At 49.6% G+C, this 24,887-nt stretch overlaps 1 protein-coding gene across 2 annotated transcripts in view; it reads right to left on the bottom strand.

Annotated features, from left to right (window-relative positions):
- Gabbr2 (gamma-aminobutyric acid type B receptor subunit 2) overlaps window positions 1-24,887 on the bottom strand; it is a 360,155-nt gene that overhangs the window by 178,445 nt on the left and 156,823 nt on the right. The window contains exons 1-2 of one of the 2 annotated variants that reach the window (XM_040738668.1): window positions 14,200-14,295; window positions 4,305-4,406 (exon numbers count right to left, since the gene is read on the bottom strand). In XM_040738668.1, the coding sequence (XP_040594602.1) occupies window positions 4,305-4,406; window positions 14,200-14,274 (177 nt within the window). In that variant the 5' untranslated portion in view covers window positions 14,275-14,295. Of the gene's footprint in view, window positions 1-4,304; window positions 4,407-14,199; window positions 14,296-24,887 lie in introns of those variants that run through there. The other variant, XM_040738666.1, reaches the window with a different exon arrangement.

Raw genomic sequence — 24,887 nt, 5'->3', positions numbered from 1 at the left:
TTTTGGTAGCAGCATTTTCTCAGGTGTGTTCTGTTTTGCTATTGACAAGCCGAGATTCATGCGGCTCGCTTACTGGAGTCTTCCTGACTCGGCATAAAAAGAAAAAAACAAAAAACAAAAAAACCCACAAGGTTGTTTTAAGAGACTCTGCTAATGATTAAAAGGTGTGTACGTACAGCTGGAAGTGGCAGCTTTTGCTGGATGTCAGCATGGACTGAGGCGGTAAGCTGGAATCATGCTTACGCCCGCCATCTTGGAAACGCTGGTTTTACAGATAAGACACGTGGCCAGAAAAACGTAAGGATTTACAGTAAAGTCAGACTTGGATGAACAAACCTCTAAAGGTTTACAGTGTGTTTAAAAATATACGTGAGATTGAGAGAGAAAATGAAACGGCAAAATAACAAAACCGGCGTTGTGGTGGCGCACGCTGGTAGGATTTACTCCAGAGGCAGACGCAGGCGGATTTCCAAAGAGAAACCCTGTCTCAGAGAAAAATATATTAAAATAAATAAAGTAATAATATATAAATAAATAAGCCACGTAAAGATGGAAAATACACAGAGAGTCTGGATACTGTACGCTATTGTGTTTTTCAGTTTTTTCATTGCTAAGGAAGGAACAGCTACTGAAGTACACTTGATTATAAATGCTGCTGAATTAATTCAACTTATATCTTTTGAAAATGCCTTGACTTCAAAATTTAAGTATAAGGATATGTTACTCGGAAAAGGAGTTTTAGTTTATGTTTCCACAGAAAATGAAAAGCTGAGGATTCCTTCCAGGCTTCTGTGGTTTGATGAACCAAGACCCCCGGAAGCAGTGGGCCAGGCGTTTCAACAATTGAGACAGCTAAGATGATGGAGCTTTACAGACCATGAAAATTAGGACTTATACAGGTTTCTGAGTTTTGTCATGATCCCCATGGTATGAACAGCGTCCCCTTCCAGCAGGAAGCAGTTTGGAATGAGCGACGTCCCAATTCCCATCTTGTTTATAAATCTTTGTTTTCATTTAAATGGGATTGTTTATAATTGGTTAATGATCACAGCCAATCTCTTTTTAATGGAAAAAATGGGAATTATGGTATGGGTATTGTTTTTCATTTATTGATACAAATTCAAGGTCAATTTTGTGATGTGTATATTTCTCCTCTTGATTAAGTATTGTGCTTATACTGATCTTTTAAAACATAATGCATAATTGAATACAGACTATAGATAGTTAATGATAATAGAATTTATAGTTAGGTTAGTTAGGTTTTCTAGATATACAGAAATATATTTGAGATAGATAGACAGTCTTCAAACCTTTCAAAGACCTTCAGAAAATGGCATTTAAAATGGTTTAGGGTTTTTCTTGACAATGAGAAATGTCTGCTCTGGGCAGCACCAATTATGTCTGAGAGGAAAATGGGCATCGAAGAAACTTGTTATGGAGTTTGATTTCAACATGGCAAGGTTAGCCATTTGGGCAAGAAACTGCTCTTGCCTAGACTGTTTGACTGTTGCTGTATAAACTGAACATGCAGGACCCACAGGAAAGTGACTGCTGAACTCAGTCTTACAGGGTTCCTGCTTCATGGAAGAGTCTACGAGACTTTCTGCAGGACAAAGAAAAATGACTGACAGACTGCCAATGCAGATGGACAGTTTTGAAATTTCCTGCTTTGCTGAGAAATCTTCTGGATACATTGTGGCCTATGGGCTGAAGATGGATGCCCCAATGTTACAGAGCAACTTTGGGTGACTGTCCAGGTAGCAAGATGTCTCTGTCAATCCTAGTGTTTATATATTATCCATCTGTGGTCTTTGATGGAGTTGAAGACAGATAGTTATAATTATAGTTTTCCTTAGTTATGATAAAAGATAAGCTACATATAGGACTTTGGACTCACAAGGATGGGATGGATATTTTCTTTAGATCTTGCTAAATGTTAATAGACAAAATGTTGTAACTGTATTCTTACTTGATAACTGTTCTGTCATAAACAATTTGACTATGTTAAAGTTAAGACCTTTCTTTTTGTTTAAACAGAAAAGAGGAGATGTTGGGGAAGTCCTGTGTATATGTCAATAAAGCACTGTCTGGCCAATAGGAATCTAGATAGGTGGGGCTAGGAATCCAGGAGGATTCTGGGAAGGAGACACACAGAGAGTTCGAGATGTAACCACAATGGGGTAGGAAGCCCGGAACTATTCTCCGGTAAGAAACATACTTAGATTAACAATTATGGGGTAATTACTTAAGTCAGAGCTAGCCAGTAAGAAACAAGCAAAGGCCAACAGCTTCATAATTAATACAGAGTCTTGTGTGTTATTTGGGGACTACAATGTGGCAGAGCCCAGGCGACTGGCTGGTGATAAACCAAAGTGGCTAGCAAGGAAAAAGCTTCTCTTAACACAGCCCCAGGAAACAAACCTGGATGTGGGTCTGTGACATGCAGAAGGCCGGGAGAAGGGGCGGTGCCTGGGCCTGGAGAAGGGGCGGTGCCTCGGCCCCTGCCCCAGCCTCTGAGCTATGTACTGCTAGCATCTCCTCTCCAAACCTTGGCTGCATGGGGAACTCCAGCCCTCCTCTTCCCCTGTAGGTCTTGAGGGGTTACCCAACCGCTTTGACCCTCAGTGAAATCAACCTGAAAACCTTCTTGCCAGAGGACTTTGGGAAGCTCAAATGAAGAAATGATGGGCGAAGGTTCAAGCCTTGGGTCAGTGGCCAGCCCTGTGTTGGTGGCCGGCCAGGCGCTGGAGGTTGGGAAGGCTGGGTGTTTTGGTCGCTGTTTTTGGCATTGTTTCAGTCATGTCTTTTTTGGTTGAACTTGGTTGATGAGCAGAGCGCCCTGTTCCACCCCAGATCTCAACACCTCAGCTCCACATACTTTGCCTTTCAACTCCAAAGCCCTCAGAACTCAGCTGGGCCTTGGAGGCTAGAGCTATTTCAAGAGCCTGCTCTGGGGAGACAGTCTGCATGTATCAGGACAAGATGGGCACAGCACGGCCCCCTTCGCCTCTGAACTGAGCCCTCCAGGCTCTGCAGGTCTCATCTACACCCGGCAACAGCATAGTCCTTGACAACATGGAGGGAAAGCTTGGGCTGTGGCAACCTGGGTTGTCCCCGGCAGCAGTTCCTCATCTGCAGAGACTCCCAGGGTTAAAGTGTGACCCACTGGTTCTGTATATTTCAGAGGATATCAGGAGGTGTGTGGTTTTTCTGGACCCCTTGGCTCCCTGACTCTGAGCCCTGGCTCCCCATCAGCAAAATGAAACATCTTATGACCTATGGTTCATTCCTGGCCCCTGATGTGTTAGCAAGACTTTGGACCTGCTTGAGTCAGAAAAGACACAAGCAGTTGGCATGTGGGATCTTCATGCCAACAACTTAACCCGTGGCCATGAGGGAATGGAAGGGGACAGGGGAGTCCACAGCTCTGAGCGGCAGCTGCTTCCCTCCATCCTCAGGAGAAGAGAGAGCTACTTAGCTGAGTGCTTAGCTACAGGGAACTGGCCTGGAACTCTGTTTCCAGCTCAGCACCACCCTGGAACTCTTTCCCTCAGTGCCTCATGCTCTGCGGAACTCTGATGTTCCCACAGCAGACTGTGCCTGCTACCCTTGGATCTGCAACCCTCCTTCCTCACAGCCTGTGGTCTGGGATCCTGCTTGGCCTCTGTCCAATGCTCTCTTCCTAAGAGTCAGGGCTGTCCCCTTCCCCTGGTGGCATGAGTCACTTCCCCCTCCTTTGCCCTAGATCCCTCATTTCCCTTGAGACTGGACCTTCTTCCTTGCCGTGCTGTGACCAACCTGTGTGCGTGCGTGCGTGTGTGTGTGTGTGTGTGTGTGTGTGTGTGTGTGTGCATTGATATCTGAGGGCCAGGAGAGGGGCCAGCACCTAGTAGGGCTTGGACTTTGTAGCAGACAGTGAAAGGAAGACATTTGTGCAACATGGGGACCTCGGGTTGTCTCCCCACATCCCTAGAGTGGCAGACTGTGGGTGGGACCAGGAGAGGGGCTCTCAGCCCTAACATCAATGCTGTCTGATGGGCCAGCTCCTGGCTCCAGCCCCTTTGCAAGAGAGATGACACCATCAGGTGCTCTGCTTTCCTTTCAAGCATGGCCGCTAGACAAGTTCCAGGGGCACAGAGCCTGGCCGTCAGCGACCTTGGTCAGAGCTAGACAACAGTCCATGGGGAGCTCAAGGAGGCCGACTCCCGAGGCCTGAGGGGTCAGAAGGAAGAACTGAAGTCAGGGCCGTGGCAGCTCGTGGACCCCCGGGGGCGTCATGGTCCCTAGTGACAGGCTGCACCTACCTTGAGCTTTTTGACGCTGGTGCAGGGATCATTGGAGAAGCTCTCTGTGTCTGAGATCTCGATGTCCTCCCCGTACAGAACTCCCGTCAGATCATTCCTCACCTGCAGACAGAGACAAACCAAGAACTTGGGTAGGCTGTTGCCAGCAAGGGAGCAAGGGCCCATTCATCAGGGTTGGCCCATTGGGGAGCGATTTTCTCAGCGCCACTAAGACAGAAGATGAAAGATGAAAGATGACGAGATAGCCTGGCCAGCACCCCCATGTTGCCTGGCTCGGGTCAGGGCGTCTAATGACACCTTGTTTATGTTTTGCAGTATAAACTGCAGTATGGCTTTCTGTTGCAGTGAAGACATAGCCCAGACTCTCAGAGGGACCATATAGAATGGGGTGGGGGAGGAAACGGCGTCTAACCATGAGGTTCTGACCTGTGCATTGTGTTTATCCCTGCAAGGCAGAGAGCTGCCAACTGCCATGCCATCATGGTCAGTGTGGGAAGACATAGGGACTTTCAGGGGCACTGTGGCACCCTAGAGACCACATGGCCTTCTAAGGACAAGAGCTGTTGTTCTACTGCCAAGCTGGAAATGGGCCCAGGACACTTTGGGGTGGGGTGGGGGGAGGAAGAAATCAGAAATCCAGATTTTTCCCATATAAAATTCTCCATATCTCCTGGTGTTGACTTTTGTTTAAAGTTTGGATTAAACAGGGTAAAGCTGGAGTGTATCTGGCTGGAAGCCATAGCTGGTTGCTCCTGAAAAGCATGTCTTGCTCACCCTGCTGGGATGGCCACTGTCAGAATCAGACAGCAACAAGCGTTTGCGAGGATGAGAGCATGGGTCCCTTGGGAACCACCTCTGGGAATGTACAGTGGTTGGAGATTCTGGGAAACGGAATGGCAGTGCCTTAGAGAACCAAACACCCATTGCCACCTGCTCCAGCAACCCCACTCCTGGGAATAATTCCCACAAGAAATGACAGCAGGGACTTGTCATGCACACTCATTGTGTCAGCTGCTTTTTTCAGCACTGTGCCAGAGTGTCTGGCAGAACAACTGAAAGGAGGGAGGAGCTTTAATTTTATTTTTAATATTTTATCCATCCATCCATCCATCCATCTATCTATTATCTATCTATGGTATGTGTGTGTGTATGTGTGTGTGTGTGTGTGTGTCACACATATGTGGTTGCCCATAGAGATACCCTGAAACTAGAGTTACAGATAGCTGTGAGCTGCCCAACATGGATCCTGGGAAATGAACTCAGGTTCTCTAGAAGTGTAGCAAGCTCTCTTAACCACTGAGTCACCTTTGCAACCCCGAGGAAGGTTTGTTTTCGCTCACAGCCTGAGAGGGCGCAGTCCATCATGGCAGACAATGATGGAAGAGTTCATGGAGGTGGTGTGTGCAGCAGGGAATTCCTACATCTCAGCAGACTAGGAACTGGAGCCGGGTTACAACCCTCAGGGCCTGGCCCCGGCGACCCACTTCCTCCATCTCCTAAAGGTTCCACAACTTCCCCGGTGGGTGGCACTTTGAATCAGGGGACCAAGTGGTCAAACACAGGAGCCCATGGGGAGATTTTACCTTCCAACTGTAGCATCCGTGATCACAGGATATTATTCACGTAGCCCCAAAGTGGGAGCAACCCAAGTGTGCACACACAGACTAGCATACTATTCAGCCTTCAAAAATATTGAGATTCTGTGTATGTTACAATGTGGCTGTCTTAGTTAGGGTTTCTATTGCTGTGAAGAGACACCACAGACTCAGCAACTCTTATAAAGGAAAACATTTAATTGGGGTGGCTTATAGTTTAGAGGTTTGGTCCACTATCATCACAGTGAGACATGGTGTCATGAAGGCAGACATGGTGCTGGAGAAGATGCTGAGAGTCCTACATTTTGATCTGCAGGCAACAGGAAGTGAACTGTGTCTACACTGAGCATAGCTTGAGCATAGGAGACCTCAAAGCCCACTCCTGCAACGATATACTTTCTCCAACAAGGCCACATCTACTCCAACAAAGCCACACCTCCTAATAATGCCACTCCCTAAGAGCTTATAGGGGCCAATTACACTCAAAACGATCACAATGGGTTAATCTAAAGAAAGGCAGACACAAAAAGACAATTACACAAGGTACCTGGAATAGGCAAATCCCTAGAGACCGGAGGGGAACAATCACTGGGGGTGGGCAGTTAGAGCAGGATTTGGTGCTTCCTGGGCTCAGAGCCTCAGTTTAGGGTGGGATGAAGATCAGAAGATATATAACACGACAGTTACATAACTTGTGAAGGCCATGTCCTTACTGTGCACTTACAGATGGCCAAGGTGTTTTATATACTCACACTTGCCCTGACACACTCACAAATACCTCTATTATATTTGGCTTGATAAATGAACAAATCCACCCTAAAGGTGGTCTCATCCTGCCTGCAAAATGTGAGCACCTGAGGGGGGACCCCAGTCTGGTGATCTTCCCGCACTCCAGCCTGCAGAGTTAGAGTCGCTTCAGCTCGGGTATTTATTCTGGCGGACTTTTAGGGGGGAAAGTAAAGAAAATCAACACCAAAGGGCATTTTCAAAGAAGCAGCACAGGAAAGAAGGATGCAAGGAACCACCCCACCCTCATGTGGGACCCACTGCTTGGCTCCAGACACCCAGGTTTGCCCTGAACCTGCAGGTTCGCCTGGGTAACGAGGCCAATGTCTGAGCTGTTTGCTCCAGACTGCGAGTCCCAATTCCATGATCCCTTTCGCTTCTACTTAATAAAAGCAAGAACATGTTCTTCTAGGAAAGCAAGGGCCCTTCGTTCCCAGAAAGATAAAATGAAGATGGTGTTTTGATGTGTGATGGGGTGGGTGAGTTCAAAACTGAGACACTGGAAAACCGCAGAATAATGGAGCATGTTTCAGAGGCCCAGGTCACCGGAAGCTGGACTCTCCCTGGGATCACACGGTTGCCACTCCCTGCACAGTGAGAGAATATTCTACCAAATATCACCAGAAAAGATCAAAACCCCAAATCCTAAATTGTCAAATGGGAATTACATTTGCATCATGGTAAAGTCAAAAATTCCTTCTAGGAGTGTTGTACATTGAGATCGGGAGACAGACGCACTCTGGAGAGCCATGCAATCGAGTCACAGACTTCACCTCCAAGAAACGCTCATCATGTTTTAAGTACAACCCAGTGTTGGGCCACGTGGGCTGATGAGGGAGTCTCCCAGTCTGCCCTACACTGCGTTGGGCCCTGGGAAGGCTGGCCCCGCCAGGCTCCTGTCCCTCCACGCTCTGTTGCCCACACGCAGCGCCAGTGAGGTCCCTCATGTCCCTCCCACCAGTCCTCCACAGAAGCCCCAGACGCCTGACCCCCAGCAGGGCAATGTGGAGGCCACGTTCAGAAGTGCCAGGATGAAGGCCAGGCAGCCGGGGAGGGATGCTTGCAGACCCCACTCTCAGTCAACTCTCCTGCTGGACTGAGCACCTCTTTTCTAAGCACTAACTGGCTTTGGGACTACATGCTTTCACAAATTTCATGGACGGCTCTCAGGGGCCCTGGGTTTTCCGGGATGAGATGCGTCTGTCCCTCTAATCTCATGTGTTTGTTTCACGCTCATTCAGGTCTGACACCAGAGATGGGCTCCTGACACAGAGCTGAACTACTCACTGCCCTGCGCCTCTCTCTGTCTAGTGGGTGTGGGAGGCTTTCCTCAGATGAGTTCCCCGGTAAATGCATGAGTACCTGCTGAGGTTAGTGCACCAGACTCAGACCCAGGTCCAGAAGAAGAGCAGGAAGGACCCAGCCTGGGTAGCAGCGTGTGCAAAGGTCCTGGGGTGGGGGAAGATGGGACAGAAATGAGACTATTGAAGCTGGGGTTAAAGCGGAGCCTAAAAGAATGGGTGAGGGACAGCGCTGGAATGAAGCAGGCAAGGAAGGAGCGGCAGGTGGGACTAGAGCATGTGAGCCTTCAATTTACATCAGGGACGCCACCACCTAAGTGTTACAGAAAGCCCTTATGAGGAGTCCAGAGGGGAGCTGACCTGAGTGTTTGCAGTGATAACTCAGGCTGCTGTGGGGTCAGTAAAGAGTGAGGCATTGTGTGTGTGTGTGTGTGTGTGTGTGTGAGAGAGAGAGAGAGAGAGAGAGAGAGAGAGAGAGAGAGAGAGAGAGAGAGAGAGAGAGAGAGAGAATGGCAGGCTGCCAGAAGCCACGAGTTACAGAAGTATGAAGGGTAACTGACAATGTGTATTTGTCTTCTATTGCTGTGGAACAAATTACCGCAGGACTTCAAACCATAAGCACACATGGTCTCCTTCGTTCCCGGGGCTGGAGAGCCAGGGCATAGCAGCATGGTAGCCCTGGCCAGGGTCTTTCTATGAAGCTGCAGACAAGCTTGCACTGGCCTGTCACTCAGAAGACTGCTGTGTGGATGTGAGGATGCCCGGGTGTCTCCCAGCATCCTTTAGTGGGATGGAGATTTTCCCCATGAGTCCAGTGAGCTGCTCAAATCCCTCGCTCTGAGTTTAGCGGGAAGGGTCCCATCTTTCTCCTCTCCATCTCAGCTCCATCTTGTCTGAAAGCACTGACCACGCATCCATGGTCAGACCACAGGTCTCAAGCAGGCAGGTTCAGAGCCAGTGAAGTGGGCAGCCAAGGACACTGGGAGACCTGAGACCCCAAGAGACCTAGCTCTGATGGCTAGCCATTCCCAGGACACCATTCCAATCGCTGAGGAATCATCCAGAAACACAGAGCTCCAGAGGAAGGTGGGGACAGATATACCTGCACTTACAAGTCTGAACATTCTAATTAGGTTAGAAACGAACTCAGAGCAAAACGAGTCCCCAGCTCTCCTACGGAAGCCGAGCTAACCTACTTTGTCATTCAAATACACCCCGCTATATATAGCGACAGATTGTGCTGAAATGTCACTCCTCTTACCTGACTAAAACCTATAATTATAGATTTACTTCTATTCATTCATGAAATGTGTCTTCACTTGATTAAACAGTTCATTCAAGAAAAATCCATTAACACAAGGAGCGTGTTCAAATACGGCTCCTTCAATGCTGAGGGCGACGACAGAGTTAAGATGCTAATTAGGCTAAATAGGCTTCGAAATGTCCCAATGTTTGAATAATTCAGGTCACTTTTACTGGGGCTTCAGCTCCCCAGGAACTACCATTAATTTAAACTAATTAGAAAATTAGCACAGGGAAGATCAAGGCAGGAAGAGATGACTGACTTCAAAATGGAAGAGCTGTCACAGAGAAGGGGACACTTGGTTCTGTCACAGAGAAGGGGACACTTGGTTCTGTCACAGAGAAGGGGACACTTGGTTCTGTCACAGAGAAGGGGACACTTGGTTCTGGACACCCTGTAGCAGCCAGTGAGCCAAAAGTTAGAAGGGCCAGGAAGGGAGATTCTGGCTCAAACTCAGACGCAGGAAGACGTGGGGGGGCAGAAGATGAGGACAGTGACATAGAAGATGAAGATGATGAAGAAGAAAACGGCCTAGTGAAGAGGAAGGTGGTAGTGAGCTCCCCATCACCAGAGGTATGCAAGCAGGAGCTGGGCACTAAGCAGAGGCTTCCTTTTCACCACCAACACCAATGGTTTTTCTACACTATGTTTACCCCATTCGCTGTTCTTTTTGAAGGTTAAAGTTGCTGAAGCGGCTCTGGGTAGCTGTGAGGTTTGGCCCATGCACTTACATTCTTTTTAGAAGTTTCCCCTGTGGTGGAAAGGCAGGCCCTCCTGTGGGAACAGAGATCCACCCACTTTCAGGTAAGTTAGTGTCTAATGCTGTGTAGCTACACAGTATAGAACATGAATAAAATGAAGGGTGAGTGTGTAAGTGAAGATGTGCTGTGTGGTGGTTAATCTTGGCTTGACTGGATCTGCGCAGGTTTGTGAGTTTCCTGGAAGGATTAATTGAGACAGGAATACCTGCTCCAAGGCCGGCAGAGTCCTTCCGGCTGGGGCCGGGGTGTGAGGAGCACGGAGGGGAAAGCGATGCTTTGCCTGCATGCCTTTGCTCCTTGCTGACCAGTGCATCTGCCTCATTGCTGCTGCTGCTGCTGCTTCTGCCGTCCTTCACAGACGTCTGGGCTCAGCTTCTCCGGCCTTCCAGTGTGGACTGGAGATGAGCCGCTCACCTGCGGGGATCTCCCAGGCCTGCAAAGCCAGACTGTGGCTGCTGAGGCACCCGCCTTGTGGACGGAGCACCAGTGAGTTCTCAGCCTCTCCAGCACGCAGACAGCCATTGCTGGACTACCCAGTCTGCCCTGCGCAGGCCCATCTAATAACCTGTGTAACACAGACTGTTTCTATCGGTTCCGTCCCTCTAAAGAGCCCTACGCACAGTGGGATCCTTTTCTGGGTAATGAACAAGTATCTCTCCACCCTAGAGAGGGTAGCAACAAATAAAGAAACAATCCCACTGGAATCTAGGCTGGTGGGCCAATAAGCTTGTTCACTTATCAGCGCTGGGAGCCTGTGAACTCGGGACTTGGTGAAAAACACACTTCTGTTGCTGTGTGCTTGTTCTGACTCTCTTTGGCCATCACAGGAAGGGAACGCACGGGGCCTCCAGAAACCTGGCTCAGTCTAGACCCTCACACCCTGGGCTACCTGAAGGGAACCTGCTTTTCCTCTCCACGATGGCGCCCGTCTGTCCCAGGACACACAGTGGGTCTCATTTCTCCATTACTGAGAACAGGAATGGAGATGTAGGCAGAAGTGGGCTGGCCTTGGGGGCACTTGCTGGGGGCTGAGGTACTTGGACTTGGGGATGGCTTCCACGGAGCTGACCCTGGCGCGGGTCCGGGTTCCTCTCCACAGAAGCTCCTCAGGTCCTGGAGGAAGGCAGAGAGCTGCATATGCGGTGCAGCACACAGGAGGGAGGTGAGGGAGGGATGACGGATTGCCTGGGGAGTGAGCGCCGACTCCTTTCATACTTGGTTGCCAGGGGCTGAAGGCCGAGCGGGAGAACTCCATGGAGTCGGAGTCAAAGGGGGGGGCCGTGAGATAACTTCCTGGGGTGATCCACAGCTCCAGCTGTGGTGTCCACGCCCCGTCTGATGCCCCCGTGTCTCCTGGGGCACCCTCTCCTCCTTTTGAGCTCTGTGCTAAGCCCTTGCCTCTTCTCTCTAAGACAGGTCCGTCCTTGAGTATGTGTGACCCTGGGTGGGTCCTTGTGGCCCCTCCCACTTACAGACTGGCACCGTTTTAGGGTACCCCAGTCTGGCTTTCCAGTTTAAACTCCTTTCCTGGGCACTACCATGGACAGCACGTCTAGAACCTTCTATAGAAAACTTCCATCACTGGTTAACAGTCACCTATGACTAAAATGGGGAGCTTCACCTTGTATCATACCCCTTCCCCAAGACAGCACCCCCAATGACTGGTCTAGCCTACTTGACTTGACTCGGGGAGAGAACATTGGAGTCCTGTGCCCTGGATGCTAACTAGGCCCCGTCTCTTGCTGAAGCCCAACACATGCTCACCCACACCCCGCAGCAGGCCAGTCCAGCTCTCTGTGGAATTTGACTTTAATGAGTGGCATCTCTGACTCTTCTGGTCCTGAGAGTCCCAGTTAGGTTGGCACAGATGGGGCTATGGGGTGTCTCAATAGGTATCGGGAAAACAACGGGATCTGGGGGTGCAAGGGCTAACGGGTGGCCCAATAGGAGCCAGAGAGCCAACGGGATCACAGTAGGGGTCTCAGGACCAATAGGAGGCCTGCAGCTTTCAGACAGCCAAAGGGAGCCCAGCAGGAGGCCGAGGGCCAAAAGGACTCCAGAAGGCATCAGAGGGCCGGAGACAGCGGGTGTGAAAAGGCCAGCGGCGGGCCTCAGCGGGCACCGGAGGGCTAATGAGAGGTCCCAGCGGGTGCTGGAGGGCAACAGGAACCCGGGGACACCACAAGGCCCAAGAGAGGCCTCTGCAGGAGGAAGCTAAAGTTCAGGGTCTTCCTTCGCAGCTCTCGGTTGGGCTTGGCCCTCCTTCTTGCCCCCAGGAAAGCACGTGGTGGTTCTGACTCCCACCGTTGCCAGGCCTTGCGGCCTCGTTATCCTGACTGCTTCCCCTGGCCTTGCCCAGAATACTTGTGTGAAGTTTGCTTTCTTCTGACCCCCGTCCCCCACCACAGCAGTGTTTCCCACAGGGCCCTCCTGGGTAGACCGCTCAGGCTCCTCCCACCGTGTCCTGTCCCGTGCCCCCCCCACACCTCCAGCCCCTGTAACCAGGGTTTCCTCAGGTCACCCAGAGAATCCCAGGGACTCCACACAAGGTCCCCTCAGACCCAGGCTCTCCACTGCTCCTCACAGACAGAAACCAAGGTGTCTCAGCTTCCTCAAGGTTAGCAATGACAACCTGGCCACCCCTCGGCCACGAGCCAGCCTCGCCCCGTGCAGGTGCTGAGTGAGCGTCTTGGGTGGACGCCGCCCCCAGTGCTGAGCAGGCTGCAGTGGCCTGGAGTGTGCCGAGCTCAGCAGTTTGGACAGTGCAACTCCCTAGGCGGGAACTGAATCTCCTCTGCAAGTGGAATTTTCCAGCTGGGATGCAAACCTGAAAGCCAGGACAGGATGGCTGCCACCCACCGTGGCACGTCAGCCCACCAGTCTGCAAATGCCTCGGGCTGTGTGCAGGGAGAGCGTCTGGAGGCGGCGCCAGTCCCTGAAAGGCCCCAGGACTGTGGCCTGCCTCAGGAAACCATCCCAATGGATGGACGAGACCCCGGGACACCTGCTGCCGGGGACGCACCACCGAGCGCTTAGTGCCAACTAAGGGGAGGCTAGAGAGGAAGTCTGTCTGAGGTAAAGTATGAGGAAGGGTTAGGTAGAAATGCCAGGGCACTCGAGAGGGGGTGGGAAAGACGGAATGGAGAAGGCAGCACACGTCTAACATATGGAAAGGTGGGGATGACACGGGGGTCCCCTCCCCAGTACCCGTCAGTGTCCCCGCTCGTGTGAGGATGCCACTCTTGGCCATTAGGGTAGACCTAAAAGGCATAGTTATGAGCAATTTGTGGGTTAGTATAATGAGACACAGAGATGTCGAGGCAGCTGCCTGAGGTCACACAGCTCACACATAGCACACTGAATCCAGGCCTTAACCTCAGTCTTATCTCTTGCCCACGAGGAGCCGATATCTTCCCCTACAAGAGGCCAGAGTATAAATGGTGTAGGTGTTGCTGGCCTTCCAGGCTCTGGCCCAGCTAGGTTTTGCTGTTACATTGCAAAAGATACCATAAGCAACGTGCAAAGCAATGACAGTGCTGAGTTCCTGTAGCCTTGAACCCACGGTGCTGTGCTCGCCGCAGGCTGTGGGGCAGGGAACCACACAGACCTGGAGCCTCACGGATCTGCTTGTTGTATCCCTCCATCTTGACCACTCTGGGGGAACAAGAGGACCCTGGGGCCCCTTGGTCTTCTGAAAAAAGGGCGCCTCCTGCTGGCGGGTAAAGGATCATTCACACCAGGTGTGAAACGCCGTGGTCATATCGGGGACAGCTAATCAGAGAGAGGGCTGGAAAACAAGCTCAGGGTTCAGGGTTTGGGGTGCGGATGGCGGTAGTGCTGTAGAGCGAAACCCAAGAGGTGTGTGGTCTCTGCAGGAGCAGGCTAGCCTGTACCCCGTGAAGCCGCGAAGGGATGCACCGGTGCCCCTGGAGGGAGAGATCTTTTCACTGCCCCCGGAAGGGGCAGCTGTGCCAGCGTGGCGACTCCCCACAGAGGGCCCGAGGCAGCTGTTCACAGACTGGATGCGGCAATGTGTGTGATGTGCTGTGTTCTGGGGCGGGCTGCCAAGCCGAGCTGGGGGCCTCTGCACCCCACCCCTCACCGCCTGCACCCCACCCCTCACCGCCTGCTGCCCTGCTGCTGACTCACCAGCAGGGCACGGGTGTGCCGGAAGGATCCGAAATGGCTCTCTAGTGAAACACACGGCTCCGGGAAGGGACGCATGGGGACCGGGAGTCAGGGGACCGGCTTCTGCTGTTTCCACTTGAAGGTTATAACCTTGGCAGGGTAAGGAGGATGTGGGGAAGCTCCATCAGTATTGCTGGAGGCCGGGCTACGGATCAGGTTGCCAGACGACGAGTCCCTGGCAATGGCAGCAGGCACTGCCCGAGCCTGGCAAGCCACGTTTGGCAGGAGAATTTCTCATCCGAGGGCATGCTAACTTGAAATTTGAGAGGGAGAGGGACCGTGCCCCAGGAAAAGAAAACCAAAACTATGAAACCAGCATAGAGGAAGAACTTAAGAGAGGACCATGGAGCGGGAAGCGTTGAGAACCTCACATCTCCACAACACCAAGATGCAGAGGGAGAGGCCATCTTGACTATAAAGACAGGGAAGTGGAGCACAGATGGCCACCTCCCACCTCGGCTACCTCCTTCTGCAAGTGACAGAAAGGACCTTGCAAGGGAGTACAAAAATAGGAGGATCTGCCCGGTGTTGGAAAAAGAGGAGCAAGAAGCAGCAACATGCCAGCAATTTTGAGGAATTTCGGCTAGGTACGATGCCAAGGAGACCAGATTGAAGGCTGACTCATGGTCCTGCTTCCCGAGAAGGGGGCACTGTGCTGCGGGGACCGCGAATGTGCCGGGGGGAGGGGCGCTGACCACACAGCCTACGACGGACGGCTCGGCACTGGAGGATAGGCCGGGTCACGGGCGGGTGAGGAGCCCACTCCGGGGAGCCCCCTCCTCTCCATGAAGCCCACCTGCGTTCAGGAGTAGCTTGACCATACTCTCTGACAACAGGCAGGCAGAGCTGTCCAAGTCCAGTTTCCCCATGGACAGTCTAGGTGCCTCCTAGACACCGCAGAGATCAAGGGCAGAGGCCGTGAGCGGCCCTGAACATCTCAAGCAGGTGTTCCCTGCCTTCAAGGAGAAACCACAGACAGCTGAAACAGTTCTGCTCCATATAACTCCTTGCCCTCAGCTGTCCCCGGCTGAGAGGGTTTGTGTTTCCAGACTCAGGTGAGAAGTTCAGCAGAGGCCGCTGAAACAGTGGAGACCCAGGGTGCACTCACTACTGATGAAGGCCGTCCCAGGTCCGGGAAGGCCCACGATGCACGTGGAATCTTCGGGGACCCTGAGCAGCAGAGGAAACAAACCGGGAACACGGGCAGAGGAAGAATTTCATCAGCGAACAGATTTGCTACCGGAAGTGAAAGGAAACTGGGGCATCAGCTTTGTGCTTCAGAGTTGGAAGAAAACCAGAACCCTGAAATGCTGGAGATGCTAGATACAATAAAAAAGAAACCAGAATTCAAAGGACCCCAGGAGAGCTGAGAAAATGACAGCAGGAGATGAATTCGATGATCAAATAAATATGAGAGTTAAGGCAAATTAGAAGCAGGAACAAGCAAAACTTAGTTACGGAACACTGATGGGTGTTTGTTCAAGATAATCTGAGGTCACTAGGAGGTGACATCTCCTGGATGTGGTCAGCAAGGGAGGTAAAGATGCCAGAGACACAAGACAGAAAAGTAAAACAAGAAGGGGAAATGCAGAGACTCACTGTGAAATCAGAAGTGTTCTAAGAGGGTGGAGGCAGCAGTGGTTTTTCCTGTAGCTGTGGCAATAGTTGACAAAGGCAACTTGAAGGGAGGCAGGGAGGGAGGGAGAGGAAAGGATGGAGGGCAGCAGGAAGGGAGGGAGCGAGGGCTAGGTTAAGGAATGTAGGATCCGGTCCATTCGGCAGGGAGGGCATGGCGTGGGTCTTGAGGCAGCTGGCCACATTCACCTGCAGTTAGGCAGCAGAGACGAATGCTGACAGGCAGGTGCTCAGCTCCATTCCCTCTCCTTATTCAGTTCAGGAGCACAGCCTGTGGGCTGGACCCCTGCCACGTTCCCACGGATCTTTCCTCCTCAGTTAAGCCTCTCAGGAAACTCCCTCACAGGCATGCCCAGAGGCACTGAAGACCTTCGAAAGGTCCCGGGACAAAAGAGAAATAACCGCAGACCAAATAGAAGAAAACTTTCACAACAGGAAGACCAAAGTCATCCATCAGAAGCTGCAATCATGGCTTTAGAGAAAGCCTGCGCATATCAGATAAGTCCATCAGCCATGCTTGTGGTAGATTAACTCAACTGCAGCAAGGAGACGGAGCTAACTTGGCTGTCTAGCAAAGTGAATGGATGCTGGAAGTCTGATACATATACAGTGGAATACTACTCAGCTCTGAAGAGAAACGAAATCACAACATCTCCATCAAAACGGATGGACTGAGAATGTGTGTCACACACAAGGTCACACACTCTCGGAAAGAGAAGACCACACTCTCCCATCTGTGTGGAAAATGCACGTGTGTGTGAGCACACTGAGCACGCTGAGCACGCTGAGCAGGAGCAAAGGGGGGCGCATCAGGAGCGAGGGAGAAGTGATGAGGCTGACAGACACTCGCGTCACGGAGGAGCGCGTAAAACTCTTCTTCTAGTTTAATCTATGTCGTGGAATTGTGTGTGTGTATGGTGGTGACCAATAAGTACATTAAAAAAAACAGTAGCCATGTTTTAGAATAAGCATCCAAATATCAGCTGTGCGGTATTTTTTTTTCTTCATTTAGAGGATGAAGAATTCTGTAAGTAGTTAATAAAGGGTGGGTTGTTATCAACAAAACAACTGAATTGGAGTCATCAAACCTTGATGCAATGTCTGGAGAGGTTTGAAGAAGACAGGAGGGTAGTTTGTCATTCAAAGGAGACAACAGAGAGAAGCTATAATAGATGTGAGGACCGGGCAGACAGAAAAGTCTTGTGACCACCCTGACACGCGTGACTTAAAGATGCTCTCATGCCCAGCCACAAATGAGACATCTACATTGTACTCCCCCCTCCCAAGGCTCAGGGGCCATGGAGAAAGGGGGCAGTAAGAGCCAGAGGTTAGGAAGGACCAGAACAAAACAATGTCTTTGGATACAACAGGGCCCTGCACTCATGAGCTAACAGAAGCTATGGTTGCTGCATAAGACCTGCATAGATCAAACCAGCCAGCATCCCATGGGGAGGGCAAGGGTTCTAACCAAGGAGTCTGCAACCCTGATGCGCCCCCATGGCTAATTGAGGAGCTCTCACCCCTAACTGAAGAGTTATTGGCAGTTAATGGCTTCTGGGCCAGGGAAAATCTGGTAGAAAATCTTAGACATCTTTTTATTGGGTCTGCTTTCATTTGCCACTTTCTGGTTTGTTTTCTTATCTTGGCTGCATATCTGGTATTAGTATGCTTCGTCTCCAGTAGATGGTCCCATACCTATATTCCTAGGAGCGGCATGAATGGGGATCAATTGGTTTTTTTAAAAAAACCATCAACAAAAGGAAAACATGAAGTTGAGAGGGGCTGGGGTGGATCTGGGAGGAGTTGGGGCCAGATATGATCAAAATACATTGCATGCATGTATGAAAATTCCCAAAAAATGATACAACAGTATATTCAAAATCCTAATAAAATATACGCTTGTGCTAGACAAGACAGAGCAATTCAAAGACATGTCAGTAGATACTAGCTGGTTAAGTGAGGATTTGAATGTTAAATCGTGGTTCCTGCCATGTATTTTCAAAATAAAATCAATATGTCAGGTTACAGTTGACCAGGAGTATCTATAATGTAAGAAGTAAAACTGAATAAAACTCAAACTCAGAGGTGATGGGGCAGGGGGTCAATGGTGTCATAACCTCTGGAGCTTGTCACAGGCAGACATTTCTGCACATCTGTACTGGAAACTAGACAAGGAGAAGCCAAATATTTCAAATCTAAACAAAATTGCAAAATACTTAGCTATAATGGCGAGGAAACAGTGTTTATCTAAAACTATATCAGCTAAAAACCCGACCAAATACAAATTTAACTCTGTAAATACATTTTATAGCAACCAAGAAAAGCCTAAAGAACAAGTGTGCAAATCCATTCAGAAAAAGAATTGACAAAATAGAGAACATATTAATTAATAAAGAGAAAAGAAAAAAAAACCCAGAAAGTGGCGGGATAGAAAAAAGACTCAATAAGGGTTTGAGTTTGCCCTTTTCTTTACAAGACAAAAACGCACCTCCAAAAATTTAGCTTTTGCCCCGCCCCCTGCTTTGCTTCCACCAATCAAGATGGTTGTTTTATAAAGCAGATGCATGGAGTCTGGGGTGGGAAAATGGGAAAATGGAAGGAACCAAAGAGAGATGCTTTCTGATTCTTAAGACTGTGGAGGAGGGGCGGGGGAGGGGAGGGAAAGAGAAGTCAAGAAGGATTTTAGATTCATAGGAGGAGATGAAGGTTCAGGGAAGTGTGCCCAGAGAACCCGGATCACAGCGTAACCAGGCAGACCGGTGCCACCAGCGCCACCAAGTGGCAGCAGGAAGCAAGGGCCACAGAAGGTGGGCTTTTTCAGGTTTGTGTTCGGTCAGCTCCTGAGTCATCGCTCATTTCAGAGAAGGCTGGGATCAAAGTTCCTAATCATAGGAACTAAAACTAAAACCGTAAAAACTCTTAAAAGGAAATTTAATGACCTTGGACTAGACAGTGCTCCTTAAATCCGAGGACCAAAGTACCCCCCCCCCCACTCCACACACATACCACGCAGGGTTTCTCTGTGTAGCCCTGGCTATCCTGGAACTCACTCTGTAGACCAGGCTGTAGAAATCAGAGATCCGTCTGCCTCTGCCTCCCACGTGCTGGAGTTAAAACTGTGCGCCACGCCACCGCCGCCTGGCTTCAAAAGACAGCTTTGACTTCATCAAAATGAAAAGCGTGTTCGCAAGGGGCTGGGTGAAGGAAGTAAAAAACATCCCCGGCAGCAAGAGAACACTTCAGATCGTATCGGAACAGTCCTCAGCTGTGAAGGACCACTTCTGGGTGTTTGAATCCACAATGGCGCATAAGTGACACACGCTCCATAAAAATGAAATTTCAGATTTTGAATTTTGATATGTTCCTCTCAACTAGTGATACGTGGGATGCTATTCTCCCTGGCTCTGAGCAGCATCCAGCCTCAGCTCCACTCAGGCACACTCGCCTAAGCACCGAAAAACCATTCTCCACAGCAGCCCGTGTTACGTGCATTCAACAAATTGCATTAAATACGTCATACGTTGTTTCTAATTAATTGATTGATTTCGAGGCAGGGTTTAATGTAGCCCAGAACTTGCTATGAAGCCAAAGAAGACGATGGACTTCAGATCCTCCTGCCTCCCTCTCCGTAGTGCTAGAATTATAGTAGTGCCAGCATGCTCAGTTCTGGATGGTTTTGTTTTGTTTTTGGAGACAGTACCTCTTTACTTAGTCCTGGCTGCCCCGGAACTCATACCGTGGTGGCCTTTGCCCGGAAGCGCTGAGATTAAAGAGTGCACGGCATGTCTGGTTACGCTCAGTTTTACCTGGTACTGGAGCCTGAACCCAGGGATTCGTGCATGTTAGGCGAGCACTCTACTGACCCAGCCACACCTCCAGCCTGACATTTTCCTTTAAATTACCCTTTGTGTAGACTGTTTTGCACACGTGTAGGCTGGAGTAAGTGTCAGAGCACAAGAGACGGTGCAGGGTAAGCCACAGCGCTCGCCAGGTTAGGTATGCTTAAACACACTCTCCATCTGCTCTAGCCAGCTTTTACATTTCAGTCTGTAAGTTCAACAGGATGCCCCCATTTTAAGCTCTGAGTCAGGAGGGACGAGTACCTGATATGGATCTAATATTCAGGATATATGAAGAACCCAATTAAAAATTAAACAAAAGCTCCAAATAGGCATATCTTGAAAGAGGATATACAAGAGCCCAGAAGAACACGCAAAGATTTCCAATATCTCTACAGATCTGAGGGAAATACCATCAAACCCACAATGAGGCACCACTTGTGGTCCACTGGGGGGGCTGTGATTTTTTAAAATGGAAAACAGTAAGTGCTGGCAAGGACATGGAGAAGTTGGAACCCTCACACGTGGCTGGTGGGAACATGAAGATGACTTGGATGTTGGTGCAAACCATTCTCCAAATGTTTGTGTAAACACAGTTACCGTATGACTCAGTGGGCCCAGCCCTTGGGTGGGTGCATATGCAAAATAATCAAAGACACATGTACACCCCAAAACAAGTACACACAAGCATTTGTGGCAGCATTATTCACAGCAGAGCAAGACAGAAGCAAGCAAAATATGTATCACCTGATGGCTGGGTTAAAAATGTGTTACAGCCTCATAATGGAATATTATTTGGCCATAAAAAGAGCAGAGTGGGATACCTATTGCTATATGGATGAATCTTGAGAACAATACGCTAGGTGAAATAAGTTCAACCCAATGGGTGATACGTTTTATGATTCCATTTATATGCAAGTCCTTTAGAGGCAAACCCATTGAGACAAAGGATTAGCTGTTCTCAGGGGTTGCAAGAGAGGAATGAAGGCTAATGGGCGCGGACATGGAATTTCTTTCGGGGGCAAAGACATGTTCTAGATGAGGTAGGGTAACAGTTGCATATGCTGTGGAAATTTTAACTGAATACTTTAGGATGCTTCTCCATCTTTGATTTGTTTTTTCAGAGTAAATACAAAGTGCTCTCTGTTAGAGTCTCTGATGACTCAAGAGTCAGTCATGCTCTTTAGAGGGTCCACAAATCCCTCCCAGGACCTGGACACTCACAACGTTCTCCTCCCCATCTGCCCCGCCCTCTGATGGTGTTTCTCTTCACACCAGAACACTCCACGCCGCCACCCCATCAGCTGTTCCTTCCGGGGCTTTCCTATCCCGGACAAGCTGACCGTGAGGCCACCTGACTAATCTCCCTGGCATCTCACATCAGAGTCACTGGCCCGCTTCTCTTCCTGTCCGTTTTCCTGCACAGGGACGCGGAATCCCTGTGGGGGGGCACTCCATTCTCTGCTGTGTTCATGTGGCTGGGATTGGATGCACTTCATTAACGTGTGCTGGGTGAGTGCATTATGAGGTGAATTCAAGAAGACCAACGACTGCGATTTCTCACACCTGTACACTGAAGAAAACATGGTTACAGATTTAGAGTCTAGGCAGCCACTGTTTTGTCGATCAGACATCTGCGTGCCTATACAGAGTAAACGAGAACAGAACATCTCTCGAGATGGCGAGGAATATCTGACTGACGTAACACCTTGCCAATGGCATTCTCCTTGATGGTAAGTGTGAGACGGGGTTACTCAGTATTACCATTATCTGAAGACATTGCTCTAACATCTGGCGAACACAGCAAGATGAACAGCAAGGCGAATGACAGTGGTGGCCCTGGGTGCCGTTCTAACCCTTGAGTACTTATGCGTATTAGATATTTAATACACACAACCTCTGAGGTAATCTGAGTATGCCCCCGATTTCAGAAACATGGGAAAATTAAATAAATGATGTGTCCAAAGTCAGCCAGCCCCTGGGGAGCTCAGCCAGGGTTAGAGATCTGTTTGAAACCAACTAGAAACCTGCCCACTTGCTCTGAACAACTGTGCAGGGCGGCACAGTGAGGAACCAGAAGACAAAGATGCCGATGCTGGGACCCGAAAGCGGGTTCATTCTCAATGTGGATGTTGCTGCTGACTGCCTAGAAACTCAAGGGACTTAAGACAGGGTAAACTTTCGGGAGCAATATGCTCAATCCACTGGTCAGAAGAGGTGCATGGAGATCAATGGCTTTCCTACATGCCAGCAATAACCACTTAAAAAATATCCTGGAAGGTAAGTAGATCTCATCCCCCAAATCAATGCTCAGTGCAGGACACAGAAACAACCCCAACAGCCAAGGGGAAGGACCTACATAAAGAAAATGAGGCTACTTCACCAGGAACCAAATGAGCCGCGCACTCCATGTTCGTGAATGTGCACCAGATACAGAGGTGCCCCATCTGCAGCGCAGCAATCAGAGAGTGGCCAGAATTCAGGCGAGAGCACCAAAAGCATTCTGGGAGCCTTACCACAATCAGCTCGGTGAAAGTAAACCCTGAGCAAAGGGGGGGTTGCGCCTTAGCTATGTTCTAACTGAACGCCCCTTGAAACACAGGGTGCCAGGTCCACATTGGTGGTTAGAGTAACAGGACAAGTTTAAATGCAGGGACAGAGGACGGAGCTGGTGTGGCCCAAGGCTAGTGACACGTGCTGAAATGACAATACTTTGGACACGTTGCAGCCAAGGGAATGAATTATCAAAGTTAATTCTGCCCATTTATCTTAACATTTTGAAATGTAGTCACAAGAAAATCTAAAATCACATCTGAGGCTTGGGCTACATTTTTGTTCTGTAAAACCGGTCAAAAGCATATGGAAATGTATGTTACTTTCTAAAGGTCGACTTTACCATAGGCATTTAAACCAGTCTGGAATAGATACAGCCATTAGATGCCGAAAGAATAATTGAGCATCGAGGAGCAGGAGAAGAAAGATTTGATGTTTCAGATTTTCTTTACAGAAATTCCAGGTAAGCCGAAAGGCAGCAATAGAAGCACTAGAAGAAAACAGAGACATAGTTCCAAGAATCCCTGTGACAAGAAGGCTCAGCACAGCCTTCAAGGTGGGGAACACGGCTCAGGTAACTCCAACCACATAACATATCAAGATTCGCCACATGTCATGTCACAGCAAGATTCATGGAGACGTAAAATGTCAGCAAATACCGACCACAAACATGACGGAGGGCCAGCGGCCTTGTGTAAAACAGACTCACAAACTGGTGAGGGAAGACAGTCAAAAAAAAGTGTCAATCACAGGAGCTGCCAAACTCACAAAAGGAAAATTAGAAGCAAGAGGATCCTTGGGAAAGAGATTCAATCTCAATAGTAATCAAAGAAATGCAAATTAAAACAGCCGTTGCCAAGGATGAGAGAATACTCGACACAGAGCTGGAATTCATTGCTGTGATCTTCTCGGAGGACAATTTGGCAAAACACACAAAAGGTTCAAAACGCATGAGCGCTATTTCTAGGAACCATCCTTGGAAAATAATCAGAGATGCGCAGACAGAAGTCCAATATGAGTCCATTGTCTCTGTGCATACAATCAGTGAGAACTGGCAGTTACCTCCGTGTTCTGTGCCGGGGCCTCACTTGAAGAAATGATAGCGTGTGCAACAGCAGGGTTTTTGAACAGCGACCGTATGGAGGTGACAGGATACAGATCTGCCTCTTCCCTCATTCCAAAATATCTTGAAACGACAAATAAGAGTTTTAAAGAAAAAGAGAAGCACTAATAGTTATGGAAGGCCATCAGCAGGCAGAGTGTTTGCAGAATTTCTGGGACATGGAAGGGACAGACAGTTGAGTGGACAAGACCAGGAAACGGGACCTGAATTACACCCCGGAGGGTCGGCAGCTCAGGTCTCCACAGTGCTTTCCCAGTGCCGAGTCAGGGTGGCGGGGCAGGGGAGGACCTGGGAGGATGCTCCCTTCTGGCTGGGTACACAGGAAGGGGACATCACTCACATCCATAGGCCTCTTCATGGTGGTAGGACACCCATCGGACCCGAGCCTGACGCTAAGGGCGGTTTGTGGGCTTCACCCTCCTGAGGTCCGCGTGCAGGAGACTTGTCCTCTGTGTGACTGCAGTGTGAGGTGCAGACCTTTAGGACACATGGCCTGGTCAGAAGTAACTAGGTGGCCAAAGCCGTTTCTTTCAGAAGGAAGAGGTGCAGCTCCCAAGAGAAGGTTGACTAGCCATGCCCTTCCTGTTCACACCCTCCCGTCCACAGAGAGGCCCTGACTAGAGTCCAGCTGATGTTAGTGCCATGGTGCCCAACCTCCAGAATGATGAACTAGACAAACATCTTCTCTTTATAGTGCTCCACTTTATATGGGGAGTGCATACCCAGCCACCGATGTTTTACAATAGCAATAGAAAAATGGGCTAGCATATTGGGTTATAGCTGATTTTTAATTTTCCTCTTTTCTCTGCTATTTTCCCAAGTTACTGCCTTAAGAATTTTATAATATTACATCTAGAAAATAATAATCAATATTTTAAAAGAAAGAGAAAAGAAAGCTGGACATTTATATGCAAAGAGTAACCGCAGCTTTATAACTTCTCTTTTTATGACTGAAGGGACCTCTGGCTGGCTTCCTGGCTTTGGGTCTGTCGCAATCTCCCCTCAGGACTGCGACCAGCCCCACTCTCTTTTTAAAATGTTCTGTGGCTCCCTTTAGCGTCCTTGCAGCTGGATCTCCCAACAAGCTGCTCACTCTTGGTGGAGGTTCTAGGTTCCCTCCTTTGATTCTCCTGAAGCCTGGCAGATGGACCTGGGGGAGAGCTCGCAGTCAGAATGTACCAGAATAGCTGTGAAGAACCTACACACATGCTGCTGTCAGCCCAGAGGCCTGTCTGAAATAAGACGTCCTGGGAGTTTGAGGTGTGAGCAGGTGTGGAGTGCTGGCCCCCAAGATTCAGGACTGGGCGGTAATAAAATGGCAAGCAAAATGCGTGGCAAGAATTCCCGGGGTCTGTGAGGAAGTCCCCGAGGGGTCTGTGAGGAAGTCCCCGAGGGGTGGGCTGCTCGGCCCACGCAGCCACCTGCTTGCTCCTGGGGGTAAGAAGGAGCCAAGGATGCTTGTCAAAGGCTCGAAGGCTCTCTTCAGCAAAGGGGCGGGT

Source organism: Mesocricetus auratus, unplaced genomic scaffold (assembly GCF_017639785.1).
Source record: "Mesocricetus auratus isolate SY011 unplaced genomic scaffold, BCM_Maur_2.0 Super-Scaffold_6730, whole genome shotgun sequence".
Lineage (NCBI taxonomy): Eukaryota > Metazoa > Chordata > Mammalia > Rodentia > Cricetidae > Mesocricetus > Mesocricetus auratus.
The sequence above is the reverse complement of the archived record's forward strand: the minus strand, read 5'-3'. Positions and strand labels throughout refer to the sequence as shown.